Source organism: Vigna umbellata, chromosome 2 (assembly GCF_029865625.1).
Source record: "Vigna umbellata cultivar VRB3 chromosome 2, Vumbellata_1.0, whole genome shotgun sequence".
Taxonomy (NCBI): domain Eukaryota; kingdom Viridiplantae; phylum Streptophyta; class Magnoliopsida; order Fabales; family Fabaceae; genus Vigna; species Vigna umbellata.
In genome coordinates, this window is record NC_142166.1 from 5,718,273 (window position 1) to 5,744,155 (window position 25,883).

Sequence of the window (25,883 nt, forward strand, 5' to 3'; positions counted from 1 at the left end):
AACCAAAAAAACAAAACCTAATTAGCTTCTTACAAAACATTTTGATAAAAGAGACTTGTTAGCTCCCTTTACAACCATATTTTAACCCAACTAATCATAGACACATACAAACAAGAAGACAAATAAGAAAATAAGAATGTCTCCCTGTACTTTTTACTCTTCATTTTTTTCCTTTTACCCCTTCAAAACTCAATCTTTAAAACTTTATTTCTTCTTTCTTGACTTGCACCGTTTCTATTAAGATTCTCTTCCTAAACTCTTCCCTGTATTTATAAACATAATATCTTTTGAGAAAAGTACAATGTTTTATTCTCCGTTTTAATATCTAACAATAATATATAACATTATCGAAAAATATATTATAATATCTAATAACATATAAAAATATCTCATTATATCTAACATTATCTAATTAATAAAATCAGATAATATCCTTTTAATTGAATAATTTATTAATAAAATCTTATTTTTTTAAATGTTTTAAATAATTAATAAACCATTTTAGATCTTGTCATAATAAAATAAATAGTACATCTTAAATATATATTTCTTGAACGTATATTTCTTAATTATTGTAATTTTCAAGAATCTCACATTATATGTATTAACTAAATAAATTTAATTATTAATTGATACACTAAAATATTTAAAAACTATTATATTATTATTCAATAATATCTATATATTATAAATTCGATCATTATTCAAAAATTATTTAACATCATTGTAATTAAAAAATATCTGCTGCTAATTAAAAAATAAAAAATAAAATGTAGATTAAATTTAAAGAATAAAATATAAATAATTTTAAGTATCAAAATTTTCTGAAGAATATTATTTACATATTTAAGTTACGTTCTTCTATTTCATCTAAAGAAAATTTAAAAATAGTAAATATCTTTAATTTCCTAAACTATATATTTATAAACAAAATTAAGACGTTACAATAAGTAAACAATTTGAAATAACCTAATAGAATTTTATGGAGAAGAGAGTAAAACACTAGAAATTCAAAGACAGTTTTGTCCAAAAACACTTCACTAGCGAACTTAAATATGAGCATCTTTATTGCAAATTTAGTTACAAAAAAATAAGTCATTTTATTTCAAAAACTTCGTACTTTCTTCTCTCAGTCCCCATAATATACAAAAGCGCACTTAATATATAATTTTAGAATTACTTCATCTAAAACAGAGCGATGTAAAATAACTTATTTCTGAATATGTATTTGAAAGTATAATTTCAAATTTATCATAAAGTACTACGTGAAGAGTACATTAATCATTTTATATGTTATAAGAACGGAAGTAGAAATAACAAGAGTGCAGAAAGAAGATACCCCAAAATCAAACAACCTCTTACATGCACCTCAATTTCATCGTTCTCGCTGACCCTGCCTCCCCCTACTCATCGATGGCCACAGCATTGAGGATCAGACTTCTAATACTAATCCTTAGTGTCTTATTCAGAAGGGTAACAAGATCTCGTGCATTGAAAACATTGTTATGAAGCGGAATCCATTAGTCTGGAACAATTTTTTCATGTCATCTTTCATCTGACCAATTCCACTCTTCATTCTGGTGATAGCAAAAGCACTAAATGCACACCTTAAATTTTGTCTGTTAAATTCATAAACTTGGGTCATTTCTCTAAGCTGTAGTGGATAATGCTAGCAGATGCAAAAGAAAAATGAAACATATAACAAGCACAAATGAAGCTGCTGCACATATGTTGTCAGGTACTAAGAACAAACATATCCCAATGCAGGGGAACAGGTCATAGAAGTTCAGAAGCAGAAAACTATCAAATGTTGAATAATTATATCCACATTGAGTTGACTAGACAACACTAGTGAATACCTAGGATGCACCAACAGGGCACAATGCAGAATGCCTAAGGAACTAACAAGTTAGCAGTCCAGCATGATTTACAGGGGTCTGATACCTACCCCATAACACCACTTATATATGATATCAAGGTTTTGCTCTCTTGTTGCTGCATGAGGGGCACTTGTAGTGTTTGATGTGCTCGGCCCGGGCAGGAGTGATTTTCACACACTTCCCATGAAACCACTTCTCGCATATGTCGCAACAAATCCAGAACTCATCGGATGCGTAGTTCTCCCCACAAGCGCCACACAAGGTCTCTCCGTGTTCCTCGTCTACTTCTTCGTCCAATACCTCCTCCTCCTTCACTTCTTGTTTTACATACTTCACAGATTCAGATCCTCGCTGTTTTATTTTGATAATAATGTGAAATTGACAATTTAGAAAGGAAATAAATTAGCATATAAACACATGTAAAAATGACATTTCAGTTAGGGAAGCATATATTATGATAATAAGACATTTCCTACTTCTATTTAGATCATAAAGTTCAACAGTGACAAAGTAGATAAAATAAACAGTACAATTATGATACTAAAATGATCAACAAAAAAGAAAACTCAAACATGGACAGAGGTAACAGGATGTTTTCTTACTTTTGAACCGGACTTTGATTTGCTGCTGTTGCGGTCTGATGACTTCTCCTTGGCCTGTTTCATTGCAGATCCAGTTACGACCTCGAATATAGTAGGCAGATCATTAATCATAGTGAATAGGCGTTTCCTGCACAAAGAATTACACGTAATCAATGGTCAGGGTACAAATAATAAGTATACTTGCTTTGATGAATTATGTATTCCACCACATACATGTATTATATTGCTAACTAGTCACGAGGGGCATATAAACCCATGCATGTACATGGGAATTTTATTGCCATCTGCTTATCATGTAAATACATGGAAACAATGCAAAATGCCAAACTCTTTTTTTCAACAAAGAGAAAAACATAGAATCTTAAAGTCAAATACTTAATACCATTCTTTCCAGATGAGTGCGCACGAAAACATATGCAGAAAAACACAGAATTGTTCATGAAATAGTTAAATAGCCTAAACCATTTTGGCTCAGTATTATAAGCAAAGGAAAGACAGTCAATGACACGGCATAAGAAATGCGTCTTGCTTGTGCTTTTTTCAGCTGCGCTTTTCCTATCGCAATTGCATAAATGAAACATAGCTCTAACCTACAAGCATACGACAGATATGTTAATCTCATGCTGACAATGGTTTGTGTTGATCGAAAATCTTTCCATATAAACTATTCAGGCATCATATTTTATTAAGTCAAACAAATCATCAGAAAATATTAAATACTTCCACAAAAGAAGCATTAGTTCAGAAGTAAAAGGTACTGGCATGCATTCCAAACATGTTATAATCCAATATCAAACAGTTGCATAGAGAATAACGAGATAAAAGATTGGAGAAAAGAACTATTATACCTGTCAGCTTTATCAAAACCAAATCTCGCTCCAAAGTAGAAAGCCACGGACTGTAGCCATGCATCACTGTGAACAGCAACTAAAGATAACCAGTCCTTTTCTTGCATCCCATCCCTAGCAAAGTTTATGCCCAATGCAGGTTCGGGAAGTTCTGGAGGAACTTCTTCAGCTGGCAAATTAACTTCCCATTGTTCATTGGGGAATCCATATAGACATAGGTTCTCCTTTTCTGATGTAAAACAGGAAAACAAAAGTAAAGCATCAATAGATTTTACAATGTAAGCTTCATAGATATTTTAGATACATGCAAGAGTACTAAATGAGAGAATAAAATGAAAAGAAAGCCACAATTAATTTTAACTCGAGATAAAAGAGACAACCAAGCTGCAAACAAAGTAAGAAAGAAAACAAAGGAATATAATTAGCAATAGCTATTAAAATCAACACATGTTAGGGGATTAGTCTCACTTGTTGAAAGAAAAACACAGAAATATAAAATCCAGTTCTTCAAATTTTTCATTATCCCAAAGTAATAAATAGAAGTAAACCAAAATCATAAATCACTTCACTCCATATGATTGACTAAAAGTCTGTCAAATATTTAAATGATGAGCGAAACTAAGTAACCAAGTGCACCTAATAAAATAAAACAGAATCGGGAACTTCTACACAAACTCATACATACAAAAAAAAATATGGAAGTAACAAAAAGACAAAACAAGGTTGTTATTTAAATTCAGATCCTGTCTAGAGTTGGTAAAAGGAACAAAGCATATAAAAAGTAAAACGTAAATACTATCTTTTTATATGAATTTATATAAAAACAATTATACATTGTCATAAGCGGTATCTACACTCTTGGTGGCAGAAGTATAAAATATTTCGGGATTTCAGGAACAACTTAAAGAAAATCGATTAAACATTTGTAACACCCTAGAAATTTCAATTTAATAATTAAACAAACATTGGTGTTAATAGTATATGTCAGCAATTGTCTATACTAATTTCAAGCAGATACCAAGTTACTTTGTCTGCAATGTTTATTTCTGATAGCTACTCTATGAAAAGTTTAGCACTTAATAGAAATGGTAATAGACTTAGTAAACCAACCTCAGTATAATTAACTTACACTGTTTGATCCTATGTCGCATTCGGTCAGACTACGCAAAATTTACACTATATGGAGGTAATGTAGGTCATACCAAGTTCTAGGTGATTAACACCAATTCCTAGGATAATTACAATCAGGTATCAAGTTAATATGTCTGCAATTTTAATTTGTGATAGTTACTCTATGAAAAGTTTAGGACTCAATACAAACGGTAATGGACTTAGAAAACCAACCTCGGTATAATCAAATTACACAATTTTATCCTAAGACGCATTAGGTCAGACTAAAGTATAATTTACACTATATAGAAGTAATATAGATCATACCATGTTCTAGGTGATTAACACCAATTCCTAGGATAATTACAACAAATTTACCAATTGTAGTAAAAGCCGATTATCCATTTTTGGTCTAATCTAGCTCAACCAATTTTGGCTAAAAAATGCAAAACTCAAATTAGCAACAAATGGCATTTCTTATATATGCAACCAAGATCACACCCTTCTACCTTCAGTTAACCAAAACGCCCATTGGCCAAATTTTGTACCCAAATTTTCCTATTGTTTGATGGACATAACAGAAGTGGGGAGCTTGACCTTTCAAGATTCACTTTGACACCAGAAAAAAAATTAAAAAGAAAAATGAATTTGGCAGACGAAGAGGGGATTTTATTGCTCCTTTTACAACCAGGACTTGCAACCTCAGCTTTTTCCTTAAGAGATAAGGTAAGAACGAAACAGAGGTTGAACCATGCTCTTTTCTATTCTTCAAAACTATACTTTTTAGTTATCCTTAAATTGAACCAGGCTCTCAAATTTAACGCGTATTTGTAAGGCTTTGGCACCACTTGAAGAACTTGAATGAAGTAAAACAGTGTACGTACTTATTACACTGTTACAATTATATTACTGTATTTATAGAGTACAAAGGAGCAGAATACAAAAGGTCAAGATACTTCCTTAAACCCTAACATAAAAGTTGGGTTCCAATACATTAAAATAATAATAAAGAAATATTACATTTTAACACTCCCCCTCATGCTGGAACATATAGATCATATGCATCAAGCTTGGAACATATAAATTAAGTTCTAGACCCCCTTAGAGATTTAGTCATAATGTCTGCAAGTTGTTCATTAGAGCTTATAAACTCTGTAATAAGATCCTTGGATACTAGTCTCTCTCTAACAAAATGATAACCAATTTCTATATGTTTTGTTCTCTCAGGAAACATTGGATTGGAGACAATGTGAAGAGCTACTTGAGTTTAGGGTTTAGGATAAATAGTTAAAACCAATGGAAGTAATACGATTTGGTCCCAAATATCAAAGTGAATAGTAGAAAAAACAGAATTACATCATGTCTCAGACTTTTTAGGATAGGAATGTTTTCCTAACTAACAAGACTCTCAATCTAAGACTTGAATGTGTTTGAGACTTGGAACCATCATCTTCAACTTAGACAAACTTGGGTGGCCCAAACAATCATGCAAAAGTTTTGGGGATAAAGTTGCAAAACAAGAAAATAGGGAGCTAGGTTTTAGGAAATAAAGTCCTTGTGACTCATGTCCTTCTCCAATCAGACGACCTGTACCATCTTCTTGTATAACAAAGAAATTAGCCGTAAAGGTTACATAACAGCTTAAGGAACAAATCAATTGGCTCAAAGAGATTAAATTGTAAGGACAATGAGGACTGGACAAAACATAATTTAAATTTCGTGAAGGAGATAAGAAACTTTGCCAATTCCTTGAGATGCCACTTTGAATCCATTGGCAACAATAATGGAAATGAGGAATTTTTTGGAGGAAATGGAGGAAAATGAAGAAATGTTACTAGAGACATGATATGATGTACTTGAACCAAGAATCCATGCACTATGACCTTCCATAGATTGAGAGATGCATGCAGTTGACACATTTGACATTTAAGAGGATTGGCCAAAATTGGTAGATTTCTCAAACTTGTACCTCAAAAATTCTTTGTACTCTTAATAAAAAATTCTAGATTCTGAATTATCATATTTAGACAAATGAACAACTTTATCTGGAAAACCATGCAAGGAATAACATTTTTCTTAGGTATGGCTCATTCTTACAATATGAGCATTGAGGACACCCACTTCAACCACCACATCCTCCAAAATTGCTCCTAACCCCTTCTCTTCCTCATAGTGGTACCATTGCTAATGTTTCAATAACATCAATTGAATTCTCATCTTTTATCAATGTAGGCACCCGAAGAAGTCTAGTAATTAAGTTATCCATTGAAGGGATTTGATCATCAACTAAAACTTGGTCATGTACATTATCAAAATCTAAATGTAGACTCAAAATTAAGACCATGTAAAACTTATCAAGTTTTTTGTTGATATCTTCTAATAATCAGCCATAAATAAATTGTTTAATTCTTCTACTGCAACCTGGGCCTCTCCTATATGAGAAACCATATCATGATTGATTTGTTTGAGTGAGACTACTCTTTGAGTTGCATCTGTTAAGAAGTGGATTTTAGGTCTAACTCAACCCCACAAAACCGGCTTATAAGGTGTGGTTTGCACCCACTTATATATTATAAATTGGCCTTATCTCTAATCGATATGAAACTTCCAACACACACTCCTCACACCGAGGTATAGACATCATCTCGAGCGTGAGACTAGATATTAATGGGTGGTCCGATAACGGCCCGATAGTGAGTGGAACATGCCTAACAAACAACAAATATCGCTAGGATAGGCTCTAACCATAGCTCTGATACCATGTTAAGAAGTGGATTTTAAGCCTAACTCAACCCCACAAAACCGGCTTGTAAAGTGAGGTTTGCATTCACTTATATATTGTAAATTGGCCTTATCTCTAGTCGATGTGAGACTTCCAACAGCATCAAAGAGACGTTGTACATCATTAGCAGAAATTTCTTGTGCCCTTTTCCAAAAAGAGAAGCATGCCTTATAAGGTCTCAATTTCTAAAACTTCTTGCTCAACAAATTGCCATAAAACAGCACATAATTGAAAATCCAATTTCTACCACTGAGGTTTTTCTTCATCTAGAACACTAGAGACATCTTGTTCAAGATGATTATGGTATCACTTGAGATTAAAACTGATAAAATATATTCTTGAGGGCTTAACAGATCTCTCTCATTATCTTCTATATATATTGAAAACACAAGAGTACATGGAACACCAAGAGTCTACACTAGACCTCTAGGTACAGAACTAGGTACTAATCATTACTGGTCTAGCAGACTAGCCTTAATGATGATATGTAACAGTAATTATTCTAACACTCCCCCTCAAGTTGGAGCACACAGATTGTATGTACCAAGCTTGGAACAAATAAACTCAATCTAAGGTCCCCTTAATGACTTAGTCAACACATCTGCGAGTTGGTCATTTGATCCAACAAACTCAATACATATTTCTTTTGACAATAACTTTTCCCGAACAAAATGACAATCAATTTCTATGTGTTTAGTTCTCTCGTGAAACACTGGATTTGATGCAATGTGAAGAGCAGCTTGGTTATCACAATACATCTTCATACTCTGGATGTCACAGAAGCTAAGCTCTTGAAGGAACTGCTTTACCCATATAAGTTCACATGTTAGTGACGCCATTGCCCTATATTCAGCTTCAGCTGTTGATCGAGCCACTACATTTTGTTTCTTACTTTTCCATGAGATAATGTTTCCTCCAAGGAAAACACAATATCCAATAGTAGATCGTCTATCAATAGGAGAACCTACCCAATCGACATTACAATATCCTGATACCTGAAGGCTTCCTTTTTCTTCATATAACAGCCCTTGCCCGGGAGCCTTTTTCACTTACCTTAGAATGCGAATGATAGCATTCCAACGGCCAACACATGGAGATTGCATGAACTGACTAACCACTCCAACTGCAAAAGATAGATTCGGCCTTGTAATAGTGAGAGAGATTAGTTTTCCAACTAGCCTCCTATATCTCTCCGGGTCGGAGAATAACTCACCTTCTTCTGTTGTTAATTTTTTATTTGGATCCATAGGACTGTCAACCGGTCTACAATCAATCATGTTTGTTTCTTGCAAAATATCCAGAGCATACTTCCTTTGGGAGATTACAACTCCATCTTTTAACTGAGCTACTTCAATGCCTAAGAAGTATTTGAGACTTCCAAGATCCTTGGTTTGGAAATGTCTACACTAGTACTCCTTCAATTGAGATATTCCAGCAGTATCATTTCCTGTAATAACTATATCATCAACATATACTATTAAGTAAACACATTTCCCGAGAGACGAATGATAATAAAAGACTGAATGATATGCTTCACTGCGTTTTAGCCCAAATATTTGAACAATGGAGCTGAATTTTCCAAACCAACCATGTGGTGATTGCTTGAGCCCATATAGAGATCGGTGCAATTTGCAAACCATACCAGACTCCCCCTGAGCAACAAACCCAGGAGGTTGCTCCATATAAACTTCTTCCTCAAGATCACCATGGAGAAAGACATTTTTGATATCCAATTGATGAAGTGGCCAATGACGAATGGCTGCCATTGCGAAGAAAAGACGAATGGTAGTCATCTTGGCCACGGGAGAAAAGGTGTCACAATAATCAAGGCCATAAACCTGAGTGTATCCTTTTGCAACTAGCCGGGCTTTTAGCCTATCAATGTCACCATTAGGGCCGACTTTAACTGCATATACCCAGCGACAACCAACAACCTTTTTGCCCGGGGGAAGTGGCACAAGCTCCCAAGTATTACTATGGTCAAGAGCCTGCATTTCTGCAATCATGGCTTGTCGCCATCTAGGATTATCAAGTGCTTCTTTCACATTTTTGGGTATAACCACAGAAGACACTGAGGATAAAAGGGAATAAAAGGAGGGCGAGAATCTGTGATAGCTAAGAAAATTATAAATGGGATGAGGGTTTCGAGTGGAACGAGTACCTTTTCTGAGAGCAATGGGCCAACCAGAATCATCTTCACCAGGAGGCGTGGCAGGAGGCAGTGAGGGAGAACAATCTGAAGGAGGAGATCCACCAGTTTTTGGAAGAGGACTACCCATCGGGGTACTGTGTTGGAAGATATCAATATGTGGAGGGGAAGGTTCGGGAGGACCTTGAGCATGACTTGTATTGACTGAGACATTGGAGATATTGGACTCAACCACTGGAAGAGGAAGGACCTGTTGGAGGATATGAACATCTTGAACAGATGGAGAGAAGAAAGGTGTTTGTTCAAAGAATGTAACATTGGCCGACATGTAGTACTTCTTGGTTTCAGGAGAGTAACACCGGTACCCTTTTTGAAGCCGATAATAGTCTAAAAAGACACATTTGATCGCACGAGCGGATAGCTTGTCTAGCACCAGAGACATGTCGTGAACAAAACATACACAACCAAAAACTCGAGGAGGGGTTGAAAGAGAGGATCATTGGGAAAGAGAATGGAGAAAGGGACTTTATTATTGAGAGAGGAGGAAGGCATCCTACTAATAAGAAAACATGCAGTTAAGATGGCATCCCCCAGTGATGAACAGGAATATGGGCACCAAGCAAAAGGGTACGAGCAATTTCAACCAAGTGTCTATTTTTTCTTTCGGCTATAACATTTTTCTGGGGTGTATGAGGACAAGTGGACTGATGCAAAAACCATGGGAGCTAAGGATTGCAGAAAAAGTGGAGGAGAAATACTCTTTAGCATTATCACTTCTTAAGATTTTAATTACTTGACCAAATTGGTTCTTGATTTCATTCAGAAAGGATGTGAAGATGGGTAACAATTCAGAGCAATCTTTCATTAGATAAACCCAAGTACATCTAGAATACTCATCAATAAATGTAACAAAATACCTAAAACCAAAAGAAGAGACGCGACTAGGTCCCCAGACATCAGAATGAATAATAGAAAAACTAGAATTACACATTGATTGAGACCTTTTAGGAAAGATAGATCTAACATGTTTTCCTAGTTGACAAGACTCACATTCTAAAGTCTCAAGACCATTAACTTCAGAACACATCTTTTTTAACTTTGACAAGTGAGGATGGCCAAATCGGTCATGTAACACTTTAGGGGGAAGAGCTGCAACACAGGATACTCGTGGACGAGATCCAAAATGGTATAAACCTCCAGCTTCATATCCTTCTCCAATCTATATCCCCGAGCCACGCTCCTGTATAACAAAAGATTTTGAATCAAAAGTTATTGAACAATGTAACATTTTGGTTAACTGACTTAAGGAAAGTAAATTGAATGGACAGTTAGGAACAAAAAGAACAGATTTCAGAGTTAGAGAGGGACACAGGGAGACTTGACCGACTCCCTTTGAACAAGTTTTAGAGCCATTTGCGAGGGTAATGAAATGGGGTTTTTCTTGGAGGGAAAGGGTTGAGAACGATGAGGTATTACCAGAGATGTGATCAGAAGCACCCGAGTCAATTACCCATGAATTTTGACCTTCCATGGATTGAGAAATGCAAGTTGTAGATGTACTTGGGGATTGAGATGATTGTGCGGCACTGTTAGACTTTAATCGCAGATACTCTTGATACTCTTCCTCAGTGAACTTGGAGTCGGAAGTGGGAGTTTCAACCTTAGAGATATTGGCTGTTTTTGAAGGAAAACCATGCAAGGAGTAGCAGTTTTCTTGGGTGTGACCCACACTCTTACAGTAAGTGCACTGTGGACGTCCCCGACCTCCACGTCCTCCTCCTCTAGTGCCACGTCCTCCTCTTCCTCGCGTGGCAACCATGACAGATGGTTCCATTGTTTCATGAGCTTCCTGAGATTGAGGCACTGGAACACGAAGAAGACGTGTGGTCAAGGCTTCCAAGGAAGGGACCTCATGACTTGTCAGAAGTTGATCTCTGATATGATTCAAATCTGGATGTAAAGCACGGACGATCATCACCATATAATACTTGTCAAGCTTCTTCTTGATGTCTTCCGAAGATTCCACTTCCAAGAACATTCTCAACTCTTCCACAGCTGCTTGGGCTTCAGTCATAAAGGAGACCATATCATGGTCTGTCATTTTGAGACATGCAAGCTTGTTTGTTGTATCATAGAGACGTTGAATATCATCAGCATAAATGGTTTGAGCTTTCTTCCAAAAAGAGTGACATGTTTTGAAGGCTCTAAGAGATATTAAAAGTCGGGGTTTCACAGATTGTCACAATAGGGCACACAATTGGAAATCTGCTTGTTTCCATTGTTCAGCTTTTTCAGAAGGTACTTGGCTTCCATCCTGCTCAAGGTGGTCATAATGTCCTTGACCGAGGAACCATATTTCCACGGCAGCAGACCAAGACAGATAATTCTTTCCTTTTTGCTTTTCGGAAGTAATTGAGGGACTTCCAGAGAAAGAAAGAACACTTCCAGACGTTATTCTTGATAAAAATAGGAGAAGGAACCAGAAAAAGCCGAGAACAGAGAGGAACTAGAAAAACCCGAGAGGGTTTCTTAGGGTTTTCTTCAAGGGGAGCTTCTGGACTTCACTGAAGTAGGATTTTGAGGGTCAAAACAGAGAGAGGAGGCTCAGGCGACAACTATGGAGGTGTCGCGGTGACTTTTCGACGAGCAGAGGGCGACACGTGAACAATACGCGCCTGTTCACAGCGCACAAAGAAGCTGCGTGTGGCGGAGCATGGAGGAGAATCAGACTCCGGCACCGGTGGGGGTGGTCGTCACATGAAGAGACGAACCAGATCCAGTGGTCGCCAGACAGAACAGTGACAACGGACGGCAGCAGAAAGCGGCGGACAGATGCGAGATGGCAGAGAACCAGTTGAAGAGCTTCAAACTGCAGTTGACAGCTGCAAATATTGACAAGACAACCGCAGACAATGACAAAGGGCACCGAACAGATGCGAACAACAATGACAATGTTGTTGGAAAACCACGACAGAAACCAGAGCAGGATGAACCTACTCTGATACCAACTTGAGATTAAAACTGATAAAATATATTCTTGAGGGCTTAACAGATCCCTCTCATTATCTTCTATATATATTGAAAACATAAGAGTACATGGAACACCAAGAGTCTACATTGGACCTCTAGGTACAGAACTAGGTACTAATCATTACTGGTCTAGCAGACTAGCCTTAATGATGATATGTAACAGTAATTATTCTAACAGTATCTTTGACCAAGAAACCAAAACTCCACAGAAGCGAACCAAAATAAGTAATTTTTCCACTTGTGCTTTACAATGGTAATAGTAAGAGTAGCAGACAGAGAAGAAGTCATTCTAATAGGAGAAGCCATTCCAAAAAAACAGCTTTAAGAAGAAAACCCTAGGATTCCAAAAAAAGAAACCTAGCTTTGAGGGAAAAGCCCTAGGTGAAAGCTACGGCCAATGAAACAGAATGACAAGGACAACAACACGTTTAGGAGGCTTTGGCGAACGAATGACAACAATGTGGTGTGATTTTGGCACCGAGAAGGCAGTGCATGACGAACACGCACCTGAAGCTAGGTAGAAAAAGATGGCATGTGACAGCGCATGCAAAGGTTTTAGAGGGAGCTACCACCAGGGATGTGTTGTGCTTCTCGAGGCACACCTAACCATGACTTCGCCAAAGAATATGTGACGATAGATGGCAGTGAAGAACTACAAAGGACAACGATGCCGATGACTAACAGTGAAGATGGTCTAGCTCTTGATACTAACTTGAAGAACTTAAATGAAGTAAAACATTGTATGTACTTATTACACGATTACAATTTTACTGTAACATTTATAGAGTACAAAGGAACATAATACAAAGGGTCAAGGCACTTCCTTAAACCCTAACCTAAAAGTTAGGTTCCCAAACAAACCCTAACCTAAAAGTTAGGTTCCCAAACAAAAATAATAATAATAATAATAATAAAGAAAGATTACATTTCAACAGCACCAACTCTTGAACCCCTAATTGCTTGATAGATTATAAATCAACAACCCAACTTATGGAGGAGTTTTCCTTTTGGTCAACTTGAATGTTGTATCACATATTCATTTAGTTGTAATGAAATTGGTGCATATTCATTTTTGAAATGCATACATGCATGTCTTTAAGTAATATGGAACATTGGATGATTTATCTTGGAGTATGCTTTCGTGAGTTGTTGAGAAACATTAATGCAGGGTAAGAAGAACAAGTTAATTGATTGTTATATTGATAATCAATTATTCAATGGTTTAAAGACATAATCATAATCATGGATGCACAAATAATAAATTATCATGAGATAATCAATTATCTTGAGTAAATAATCAATTGTAATACGAGATAATTGATTATCATAGGTAACAATTAGTGATATTAAGTAAATTTTATACACATGTAATAGATTAAATGCGATAGTAAAGGTAAAAAACATTACTCTACTCATATTAACTGATTATCAAACTGATTAGGTGAGTGGTTCATGTTTAAATTGATTATGACTTTGTTTAATGGATTACATATAATGAATTATGTCTAAAGGTTTATGTAACCAATTGAATGATCATGAATAGTTATGAATGTTTAAAATCATTAACGAATGATGGACTAAGTGCTAAACTGTACTAAATATCCTTGTTCATGTAATTATACCCCTGCTTTGAAATGGATTGCATTTCTAAAACGTGAATGAAAGTAAGAATGAATGGAATACTTAAGTGTTTCAAGAGAACATAAATGTCTTCTGTTGAAAGTTCCACATCGACTAGAAATAAGACTAATTTAAAGTATATATATATGTAGGTGCAAATCTCATCTTACAAACCAATTTTGTAAGGTTGAGTTAGCTTTAAAGTCCACTTCTTAACATGGTATCAGAATCATAGGTTCAAGTCTATCCTAACGAGATTTGTGTTTGTTGGACATATCATTCCATCCAAACCACCCATTAATGTTTAGTCCTACACACGAGATGCATATACCTCAGTGTGAGAGGAGTGTTAAAAGTCTCATATTGACTAAAGATAGAGTCAATTTAAAATATATATGTGGGTGCAAACCTCACCTTACAAGTCGATTTTGTGGGTTGAGTTATGCTTAAAATCCATTTTTTAATATCTTCCAATGACAAGTTATCGTTCCAAAATGATGATCCCAAATTAAAGTGTGAATTTTATTAAAAGACTTAAATAACTTCAAACAACTTAGACATAGATTTGAAGACCATAGACTAAAGTACAATATACATGAACATTCATATAGAAACAACTTTCATAACACTTTATGAATGATGATGGAAAGGATCATGCATGTAAAGTTTCAGTCATGTAATTATTATGATGGAAGAGCCCACAAGGGAAGATGTAAATTCAACGAGAGGAATGGCTATGTATTGTGAAATCATTATGGTGAACCTCTATCTTATATTGTGTGTCTAAAGATCCCACAAATCCTGGAAAATTAATCCTATCAAGAGAATTATGTCATTAAAGAAGATATCCTCAAAGCAAAGAATAATTGTAGTCGATAGCCAATAGATGATTGTAAGGTTTCTTTGGCAAGTGTGGTGATGAAACATCACAAAGCCAGCTTGAGAACCACGATAGTAGATACAATTCATCATTGGTAGGTGAGAGCCCACTCTAGTACCCAGGATAGTACACACTCCAAACAATCGTCCAACTTAAATGAAGTAAGTCCACTGAGTTATGGGAGTTTTGAAGTCTTAGTAAGAGCAAGCCCGAGTTAAACTTAAATGAAGTAAGTCCATTGAGTTATGGGAATTTTGGAAGTCTTAGTAAGAGCAAGCCCTAGTTATGATAAGTTAAGAACACAAGCAAAGTTTTAAACAACGCAACAAGGAAAAAAAAGAGATTGTGATAACTCCTAGAGACAACGATATGGTTTGTAAGCATGTGAAAAGGTCTTGTGTTTGTGACTTAAGAGTGGGAAACTCTCTCCATACATAACATTTTTCTAAGTCAGATGGTGTACCCATGACCTTGCACGCACACATGGATTAGTGCCTTCGAAGATAGGTGGACACATGAAGCTTTCATCGATTAAGATATATTTTTGTGGGCCACCTTCGATTTCACAATGTGTCAATGTATGATCCCCATGCCCAACCTAGGACTTGTAATCTACACGAACTACAACACTATACTACCATACCAATGCACTAGTCGAGATAATCGACCTATCATATTCTTCTTCATCATTATCTACCGAACTCAACCTCTTTCGAAAGAACTCTAAAATTGTATCTCCTCCTCAACTTGCTTCGTAAACCACGTTATTATTGTCCACCCACCATCCCATCTAACCTTAGTAGGGGAAAGCGCTGGGAGAATGGCTCCAACAACAATAAACTTTGTGGACAACTTAGAAGAGGAGAAATAGGTTCTAATCTTGAAGAAGAATCAAAGATATTAGTCGAGAAATCAGATGATGACACCAAGATTAGAGAAGGCTCTCAAGGTGGTCCAAGAGGAGGATCTCACATATTCTTCCAACGGAGCTTGTTGAGAGACTGTCCAGCATGTATTTGCTTTTGGTATATCTAGGATTCAAAAATTTGTATATTTGGTCATCGCCTCTTAATTACTTCAATATTTGACTTATATAATACAAATCGATGTTTGGTATGAAGAATGAACTTTGGCCAAGCATAACATGTACAATGTCATGTGGGAAATCTTGACGGAAGAGTATTTAGCTAAAATGAATGAATATTAAAACATCACAAAAAGTTATTAGAATATTATATGAATAATAGTGGATCCCGTTCTTATATGTTATAACTTGCACAGTATTTTAAATCACAATTAGCTTCTTTACTTATCGTATTGATTCATCAAAATTGAACGTTTTATTTTCAGGAAAAAATATTGAAAACCATTATATGTTCTGGAACTTAGTTTCCCATAAGAGTATTTTTCTCACACAAAAAATACAAAAAACGAAAAAAGGCTGTATAAATAAAAAAAAAGGAGGGTGTAAATAGAATCTCCTCCGGGCCCCCAAAAAAACTAATCCAGGTAGTTCAATCAATAAGAGCTCAGAACATAAAATGTAGCTAATACTAAAAGGTCAGAAGAAGCAAAATCATCCAGTTCATTCAGCTTAGTTTTGGGGTCTAGGATGACAAGAACCCCATCCATAAAAACCGAAGAAAAATGTCTAACAAGTCCACACAGCAAAGCAGCAATGCACCGCACCCAACAAACAGCAATGTTAACAAAAATCACCAAGCACTAAAATTGTGCTTCCTACATGGACATCTATTCAAGCAAAAAAGAGCCACTTGGATTGAACCAGCAACTCAATTTAACATTTAAGCAAAACACAAGATCAAAAAGTTCACACAATCACTTCGTAAAAAAAAAAAAAAAAGAACACAACTGAAACCACTAAAAAATTTTTAAAAGAAAAAAGGAAAAAAGGTCAGTTTTCATACTCACAGACAATGCAGTTAAACGAACAAGTAAGGAACCGTCACCAAATAACGGACACAGTAGGGTTCGAGAAAGAACAATAAAACAGAACGACAATTGGAGAGTGAAAGCAAGCAGAAAGAAGTAAGAGGAGAAGGAGCGTAAGAGATAAGAAAAGGCTAAACCCTAACCAGGATCGCACTGCTGGTAAAACTCCTCAACATCTGTAAAGACAAACAAAGACGCAGTCAAATAGAGTAAGAAACTTCAGTCCTTGGAATTTGAAAACAGAAAAGAAAATTATAGAGAGAGACCAGTGGTAAGGGCTTTGATCATGCCAGCCCTGCGGCCCTTGAAGTCCCGGAAAACCTCTTCGACGGTGCGGGGGTTGTAGTGGCCACCACTGTCCATTGTTCTTGCGTTGCAGAAGAGCAATGCAGGGAAGAAAATTTGAGAAGAAGAGAATTAGAGAGAAGGTAAATAGGGATAATTTGAAAGGGTGATAAAGGAAGAAGAGGATTAGGATTTGGCACAAATAAAAGAGAGGGAAATGAAATAAAGCGCGTATATAGGGTACGGATTTTATATTACAAAATAAAAGTTAAATTAAATTATTGTATGCTGTATTTTGGTTACTAAAACCAGAAATTTTTCTTTTTTTTATAAGGAGGCATGACGCCATTTTTACAAAAATAGAGTCTTAAATCCTGACAACAACTTTGGTTCAAGACTTCTATTATATTTTGTTTTGTTAAATATGATTTTCTGCTTTATTTAACACTTTTTTAAGTGAAATTTGAATTTAGTTCAAAATTTTAGATTAACTTAATTTTTTATAATTACATAAATTTAGTTTTTTAAATTTATTTAAATTTTTAATAAATTTATTTAAATTTTTAAATACATTTTCAATTAATATTGAAAGAAAAATATGTCTTCAAAAATTAAAATGTTATTATGAGATGAGTTTAAAATATTAAATAATGTTAATAAAATTTGATTAAAATAATTAAATTTATACATTATCAAAATTTTAAGAAAAAAATTAATTCTAATTTTTTTTAAAAATTAAGGAATAAAAATATATTTTACTTTTTTTTAATTGTAACAAAATGGTTACAGAAAAAAAATATATATATATGAAAAATGTACTGAAATCCTCACTTGTGTGATTATATAATTCATATACTTTGTTATAAACATGAGTTAACAATCTACTATTACAAGGTAAATCTTATATGTATTTTAGTAACTACGCATTGTTCACTTTTTTTATAATAATAAAAAATAACAAAACTATTACTATTATTATTATAAAATTAAATTAAATAACTTTTATAAATTTATTTTATTTTTTTATTTTGTTAGTAGTTTAATAATTAAATTTTAAAAACAATTAAATGAATAAAAATGTTAAGTTTAAACCAGCAATAAAATTGATAAAATAATTATTTTAATTTTAAAAAAGCTTTATTTAAAGGATAAAATTAAAAAACAAAGAGAAATCATCTTAATATATAGTATAGATAAGAAATTTATCATTTTTATTTGATATTACAAAATTCTACCTATCTCACTATCAATATATCACTCAAGTATGAAATCTCATTAAATTTATTATTGTGATACTCACACAAATTATCCGACCATTCGACACAATTACTACATGCACAAGACATGTTATTAAAATAATATAATGTTAGTTATTGTTTAAAAAAACATTTTATTTGATACAAAATCTATATATCCAAATACTAGAGTGATTCATATCCATGTTCTCAAATCAAAATAAATAATAAATATGAGGAATGGAAAAATTAATACTAAATGTTTCGGGTGTATAAGGTGATCGGGGTTTAACCTGCAAAAGACACTCTAAATTAACCTGCAAATTAACATTCAGATCAGATGTGTCTCAAGAAGGATCAAAATGTACTAAATTATGTCAAAAAACTGTTTATTTATGTATAGAATTAAGAATAATGAAACCTATTAATTAGCCGTTATTAACCGTTGAGACATGAATTAATCATCCATTAATGACTGTTGCCTTGTTAATAAACTTTAAATGATGTCTAAAGCATGTCGTTAAGGATCAGTCTTGTCGAACTGATGGTTAATTTTACTTGGTTACACACCATGTGGTACACTAAACTTACACCAACCCACCATGTCTAACTAAATTTCAAACAATTAAAATTAAGTTAAAAAAAAGGGAAAAAAAATACTTGAGTTACAAGTTTGTTAATGGATAGAGCAAACGGACCACCCGATTCGACCTACCACGGTTTGACATTTAGTGAGTTAATCCAACCCGACTCATTTATTAGTAAATTGAAAAAATTAAAACCTGGATCGACTCATCACGAGTTGGTGGGTTAAACAGGTTGGCCCATTGGCTCACTTAACTTTTTTTCACTCTTTTCTTCCATAATTTTTATAACAAGTTACTTTGATCAATTTAATTGAAACAATAATAATTGGACTAATTTATATATAAAAGGGATTTGCATAAACAAAATAAAGATTTGAGTTGCAAGTGAGCCGGGTTAAAATTAACTTACATCAAAATTACACATTTTTTTTTCAATCCAACCTGACCCGAATCGATGATGGACCAAATTGACTCACAGGTTTCAACCTATTTTGACAACACTAAACAAGATGTTAAGCAAAATACACAATTTAAATCCTTGTACCAAAAAGGCAATATAAATATCATAAATAATTTTGATAAAACATTAGTCGATTGTGATTCTTCCACAAAACTAAGTCACATCTAATTTGTTTGTATTAACTGCAAAATGGTTCAGTAATCAAAATTAAATTATACTGTTACGACTTTTGATTTACAACAAGTACACAAAGTCAACTTTGGATTATTTATTTATTTATTTTGGTTTCCGCAAAGTCATATTTCATCTATTATATCATGTAATATCGTGTAGTGTGTATTATCTTTTATGCATTTATTTATATTCTAAATGCATAAGACACTCTGCATGCTTCATATAGTTTTATAATCAAAGTTCATTTAATGTTTTATATAACCTCTCACATGCTTTGTTAAAGTTTATCTTTGTATGGTTCGAATAATGCCCTTAGTCTTAAAAACTTTTTATACGCCTTTCATTCTTGATAGAATGTTGTACATAACAACACATTATTAAGTATCACTTACTAAATATCTTGCATAATTTTATAGAATCTAGTGCTAATTTAGAAAACCTAGAAGTACGATCACATACTGTGCTTGAATACAACTTTGATAGTTCATGTATTATCGTCAATTAGTGCATGTTTATATATAAAAAATAAATAAAAAAATAAAAATGTCATCTCATGCTACTAATCCGTAGATTTTTGTTTTCATTTTTTACCATTCTCTCTTGTCCATGACATAATTAGAAATCACTTTGAGTGTTTTATCCTACACCTCCAACATCTTATTTTGTAACTCCAAAAATTTCATTTTTAACCTTCTAACATTTCATTCTTATCATAAACTTTCAACTTTTTCAAAAATTTCATTTTTAACTTTAAAAAATATCTTTTCATTTCTTCTTTTTCTTATTAAAAACACTCTACACCACCTTAATAATAATTAAATTTAAAATTCAAATATTATTTAACATAATTTTATATTTTAATAATTATTAAAATATGATTTATATTATAATATTAGTTATATTAAAAGTATAAAAATAAAATAATTAAAATAAAAATAATAACAATAAATAAAAAATTATATTAAATAAAATATTTAAATATATTAAATTATATTAAAATACTAAAATAAATTAAATAATTATTAAAATTTAAATAAAAGACAAAATTTTAAAAATAATTATTTATTTAAAATCAAATAAATTATATTAAATAAAATATTTAAATACATTTAAATTATATTAAAATATTAAATTAAATTAAATAATTATTAAAATTTAAATAAAAAATAAATTTCTAAAAAACAATTGTTCATCGGATATGGATATCCGTAACATTACTTATCGATTAACAAATCTTTTCAAAATTTTGTTTTTTTTAATTTTAATAATTATTAAATTTAATTTAATATTTTAATATAATTTAATATATTTAAATACATGATTGCAAATATTTATTTTTATTATTATTAATTTTATTTTTATTATTTTTATTATAAGTTTTTAATACAATTATTATTATAATATAAATCATATTTTAATAATTATTAAAATATAAAATTATATTAAATAATATTTAAATTTTAAATTAAATTAAATTATTATTAAGGTGGTGAATAAGAAAGAAAAGAAAATGAAAAAATATTTATTAAAGTTGAAAATGAAAATTTTGAAAAAGTTGGAGATGTAGGATAAGATGTTAAAAGATTAAAAATGTAATTTTTGGAAGTGTAGGATGATATCTTGAAGGTGTAGGATGAAACACTCAACTACTTTTCATTGTGTTTTCTTTGTCAATTTGGTCATTTTGAAGTGGGCTGTTGCTTCTTGCACTCTATCAAATTTTTTTTTCTGCACCTCATCATAATAGCTTCTGGAATTTCTTTTCCAAATGGGTGAGTGTTTAAACAATTAGTACATGTATTTAAATTAATCTAATTTACTTACATTCATTAAAATGTGTTTAGCCCCTTACCAAAAACAGATTCTAATGTAAAGTAAAAAACGAAGCCATAACAACCAACTAAAAGTTAAAATTAACATTTTAATTAAATAAAATGTGTATTACTGATAAATAAGTTAACTACTGATTTATTTAAAGACTTTATAGTCGATATAAGAGTGTTCACTAAATATTTCAAAATAACTTTATTTAATAAATTATAGTTCAGAAAATGTAAATTGTTTTAAGTAGGTTATATCTTGTACCTTACGTCATTTATTTTTTTTCGTATTTTAATGCTTTCTCTTATTTTCTTTTAGTTTGTTCAACTTGTCCTTACCTATTTCAATCTCATATACACAAATAGTCATTGTACTATTCTTACTATTTGCTAGATTGTTTTTTAACTCTTTACATTGTTTACATTGAAAAGGATTTAACAATATAGCTTGAAATAACAAAAATGTTTTACACGATGTTGTTCAGAAATTACACATAATAAATATTATAAAAAAATTAAATTAAGAGTAGTTTAAATGAAGAAATAAAAAACCTTCCACTTTTAAAAAATAAATAAATAAATAAATTTATTAATAGTTATTGCCTGAATTATTTGAACGGAATAGTTGCTCATTTAAAAAAGCACACAATTTATAAAACACAAATAAAAATATTAATTTTTTAAAATAAAAGTTAATTATTTTAAATAAAAATATAAAATCATAAAAATATATGTTTATTTGATAATACAAATTTTATTTGTGACAAAAACTATATAATTATATTTTTGTTATGATTTTACATTTTTCAACTTATCTATTGAATAGTAAATTAGTTTATTAGTTTAAAATTTATAAATTAAAAACTTATCAAGCTAATCCATAATATATTAAATAAGTTTTCAAAGAAAATACTATAAGACCCTCACAATTGACTGTAACTTTTGAATATACTTTATTTATTATAAGAATATTAAAATGAGCCAACTCAGATAAGTCAATTCATTATTAATTAAATTAAAAGTCATTTTACTCTTTAAAAAAATTATAACTCAATTCGACTGTTACATGTGCGGTGGGTTGACTTACATACAACTATTTTATTTTTTAATTTATTTTATATATTCAGGATAATAATAATAATAATAATTGATTCAATTCACTTTTTAATAATTAATAGTGAAACTAAAATGTTAACTAAATTATCTAAATATTATTACAAAGAAAATAGTTAAAAATTAAAATATACAACTTAAACAAATAAACAATATTTTAATATTTAAGAATATCACATCAATTATAAGAAAAAAGTTATAAAAATAATTAAAAGACTAATTAAGAATTATTATTGGTAGATTTTCAATTTTATCCGAATATGTTTAATTCACGGATTAAATAAACCGCTTTTAATACAACCTACATTAAAAAAATAATAAGTTTTATCAGACCTAATATATATAATGAGTATGGATGGATAACTCACATGTTAGAATCTTATTTAGGCCATGTTCGCTTCCATGGATGGTACTGTGGACAGTGAAAAGCAAAGATGGAAATGAGCGTATCATGTTGTTTACTTTCGCTGATTTGCGGCGACGGATTTGAGTGGATTTGTGAGATTCGTGATCTTTATATCACTCGTAGATACGAGATGATTTGCAGTGATTGTAAGGCAAATGTCATCTTTGCCCTTAGTGCATATGATATACCAGCAGAGAAATTGGTTGATATTCGATTCCTTAGCTCGATAATCGATTCCAGGCACGATTATTATATAATAATCACGTAGTTAATCTGAGACGTTGTTTTGTACATCACGAGTATGTTACTGTGCCTGACTGCTGGCTTATGCGGTGATCTTGGAATGGAGACTGGTGTGTGGTGATCCTGGAACGTCGCTGCTGCCATATGAGAACGTGAAGATGCGTTGAAGATGGGGAAGGAAAGCTTGAAGCAGGAGGAGGCGTTGAAGATGGAGAAGCAAAGCTTGAAGATGAAGTTGTGTATTCGGTTCTAGAAGTTGTATCCGGTTCCATTGCTCAAAAGACATTGAACGTAAGGGTGTATTCAGTTATGGGGTGTGCATATTCGGTTACGCTGCAAAAGGAAAGCTGGGTGTATTCGATTCTGCCACAAATTGTCTTCGGTTCCAGCTTATTGGCTCAGCGTGGTGTAGACCTGGATTCGGTTACAGGCTGCCTTATTCGGTTCCAGCAAGCCTCATCCTTCTTCCATGCTTCGTCCATGGTTGGTCCATGCTTCGTCCATTCGCTCACGTGCATCTGCAACATGGTTGGTGTTGCGCGTTGTGGGCGTGAAGAACTTTGAGGACATGCAGTGGTCCATGGAGCAGTCCAGCAAGCTTCATCTGGCGATGGGAATGTGTTATGGGAAAAACAAGAGGTAACTAGTGTTATGGGAAAAACAAGAGGTAACTAGTGTTATGGGAAAAGCAAGAGAGAAAGAGAAGGAAGGGGATGGGGCTTGGTAAAGAGTAGTTTTAGAAGCAAAGGAAAGAATGGGTTAGAGTGAAACAATGGAGTTGATGGGTGTGGGTTTTGCACGAAGGATCAAATGGGGGAGAACTGGTTTTTTAATATTTAGTAGAAGAAAAGAGGTAGTTGGGAGGAAGGAAGAAGAGGGCTCACGTTAGGGGTTATAAGGAAAGGGAATTGAATTGGAGCAAATGGTTGCAGAGGACGTGTAACAGGATGAGGATGGTGAATGGGAGAAAGAAAAGTACATGGGAAAAAGGGGTTTTATAGGTTACGTAAATATTAAAGTGTATAAAAAGAAAATAGAAGAAAAAGGGTGGAGTGTTTTGGGTCATTGATTTAGAGAAAATATGGGAGATGGAAATTAACATGTAAGGGGAGTTGGTGCGTGGATGATTATGATGTGAGTAGGTCTGGGCACAGTTCAGTAAAAAACTGTAAACTATAGTTAATCTGTACTATTTGGTACTTAAAAAACTTAAATTATTTGTATTAAAAACCAATTATACTGTTTAACAGTTCAGTTTAAAAATACTGAACTTAGCGTACAGTTAACTTTGAACTGTACAGTTAACTGTGAACTTTGATTTATGTCATTTTCTATCATAGTGGTTTAGGTCATTTTTATGATGGGTTTAGGAAACACCCTGCAATGATGCTTTATTCCATGGAGAAACTTGATGCAATGACGGAGTTTTGGGTGGGTCAGCTTGGATGGGATAGTTCTGTGTTTATTGTGTACCCTTGGTTGTTTAGGTACAATTTGGAGAAAGGACTCGTTCCGAGGGCTTTGGTTTTGCAGCATTTTCTCTCCAGAGGATTGGTGAAGAAGGATGCTAGCATCTTCACACCATTACGCAGATGACATAATGTTTGTGAGGATAAATTATTTTATTATTTTTTTTCTACCAAATTAATATTATTCTGGCGTATATTAATTAATTATGGGAATTTTACTTTATCGTGTTTTATTTTCTTCTGCAGTTTATTGATTTATGTCTTTGGGAAGAGTCTAGTGTTGATGAGTTGTCATGAATTAATTGAACATGGAATATAGTTAATTGAATTGTAGTCTGATAAACTAAAAACTAATTAATTGAACTGTACTACAGTATAATTGAACCAAAAAATAGTTCATTTCAGTTATTTTGAACTATTTTTTAGTTCGTGCAATTTTTCTGAACTGGTTTATAGTTAATTATAAATTTTTACAGTGCAGTACAATGTACTTTGCCCACCCCTAGATGTGAGTAAGGACGTGAGTGGATGTTGGATGCATAGAAGTATGTGCATGAGAGATAAAGATTGAGGAAGAAAGGGAGACCATGAGTGTTACTGGTAGGAAATAGAAGAATGAAGTTTAGTAGAGGTGTATTTTATATGAATATAGATTTAGGGTATGACAATGAAGAAGGGAATAAGGTTTACATAGTAGAGGTGTATTTAATAATTATTTTAAATTTTTTACTCTTTATAAACACTTTTACAATTAAATATAACATTAACAAATATCATTTTATATTACTTTAATAACTAGGGATATTTTGGTAATCTTTAATTTCTACCAATTAAATTAATTTTTTAAATCTGTCACATCAATCAAATCTTACACTAATTCTGACAAACATTATTTTCAAATCTATTTTTAATTACCCACAAATCCCCTAAAAAAACAACAAAAAAATTATCCTCAAATTCACTCAGATTCATTAAAATCATCTTTCCAAATGATCTCCCCGTATCATCATAATAGCACAAATCACACTAGAACAAAACATTATACATTTCTAACATTAACATGGTCATGCCTTGTCCAACGCAATTCATGTTATCAATCAATCACTTTGATGTTTCATCGCGTGTGCTTATTCACTCTAATGGTAGCATTGTAATATGTATTTGATCTCTGAACTAAATAAACCATTTCAAAACTTTTATATGTTATAAGAACTTTTCACTTATCAGGAGTACTGAT

At 32.7% G+C, this 25,883-nt stretch overlaps 2 protein-coding genes across 2 annotated transcripts; both read right to left on the reverse strand.

Annotated features, from left to right (window-relative positions):
- Window positions 1–1,677: 1,677 nt before the first annotated feature.
- LOC124842413 (PHD finger protein ALFIN-LIKE 5-like) lies at window positions 1,678–17,342 on the reverse strand. The gene is made up of 5 exons (XM_088105873.1): window positions 17,121–17,342; window positions 16,998–17,030; window positions 3,331–3,559; window positions 2,483–2,609; window positions 1,678–2,231 (listed from the first exon to the last, which is right to left on the reverse strand). The coding sequence occupies exons 1-5, from the start codon at window positions 17,215–17,217 to the stop codon at window positions 1,974–1,976; spliced, it is 744 nt and encodes a 247-aa protein (XP_087961999.1). The 5' UTR covers window positions 17,218–17,342; the 3' UTR covers window positions 1,678–1,973.
- Window positions 10,209–12,234, reverse strand: LOC148203259 (uncharacterized). Its single transcript, XM_088105872.1, has 2 exons — window positions 10,848–12,234; window positions 10,209–10,611 (listed from the first exon to the last, which is right to left on the reverse strand). The coding sequence occupies exons 1-2, from the start codon at window positions 11,470–11,472 to the stop codon at window positions 10,574–10,576; spliced, it is 663 nt and encodes a 220-aa protein (XP_087961998.1). The 5' UTR covers window positions 11,473–12,234; the 3' UTR covers window positions 10,209–10,573.
- Window positions 17,343–25,883: the final 8,541 nt, after the last annotated feature.

Coding starts and splice junctions, on each gene's coding strand:
- LOC148203259 (XM_088105872.1), bottom strand. CDS start 11,472: ATGACAGACCATGATATGGTCTCCTTTATGACTGAAGCCCAAGCAGCT. Junction 10,612..10,847: donor TGCTTCTGATCACATCTCTG/GTAATACCTCAT, acceptor TTTGTTATACAG/GAGCGTGGCTCGGGGATATA.
- LOC124842413 (XM_088105873.1), bottom strand. CDS start 17,217: ATGGACAGTGGTGGCCACTACAACCCCCGCACCGTCGAAGAGGTTTTC. Junction 3,560..16,997: donor TTACCAGCAGTGCGATCCTG/GTTAGGGTTTAG, acceptor GTTTTACATCAG/AAAAGGAGAACCTATGTCTA. Junction 2,610..3,330: donor GGTTTTGATAAAGCTGACAG/GTATAATAGTTC, acceptor TTCTTTGTGCAG/GAAACGCCTATTCACTATGA.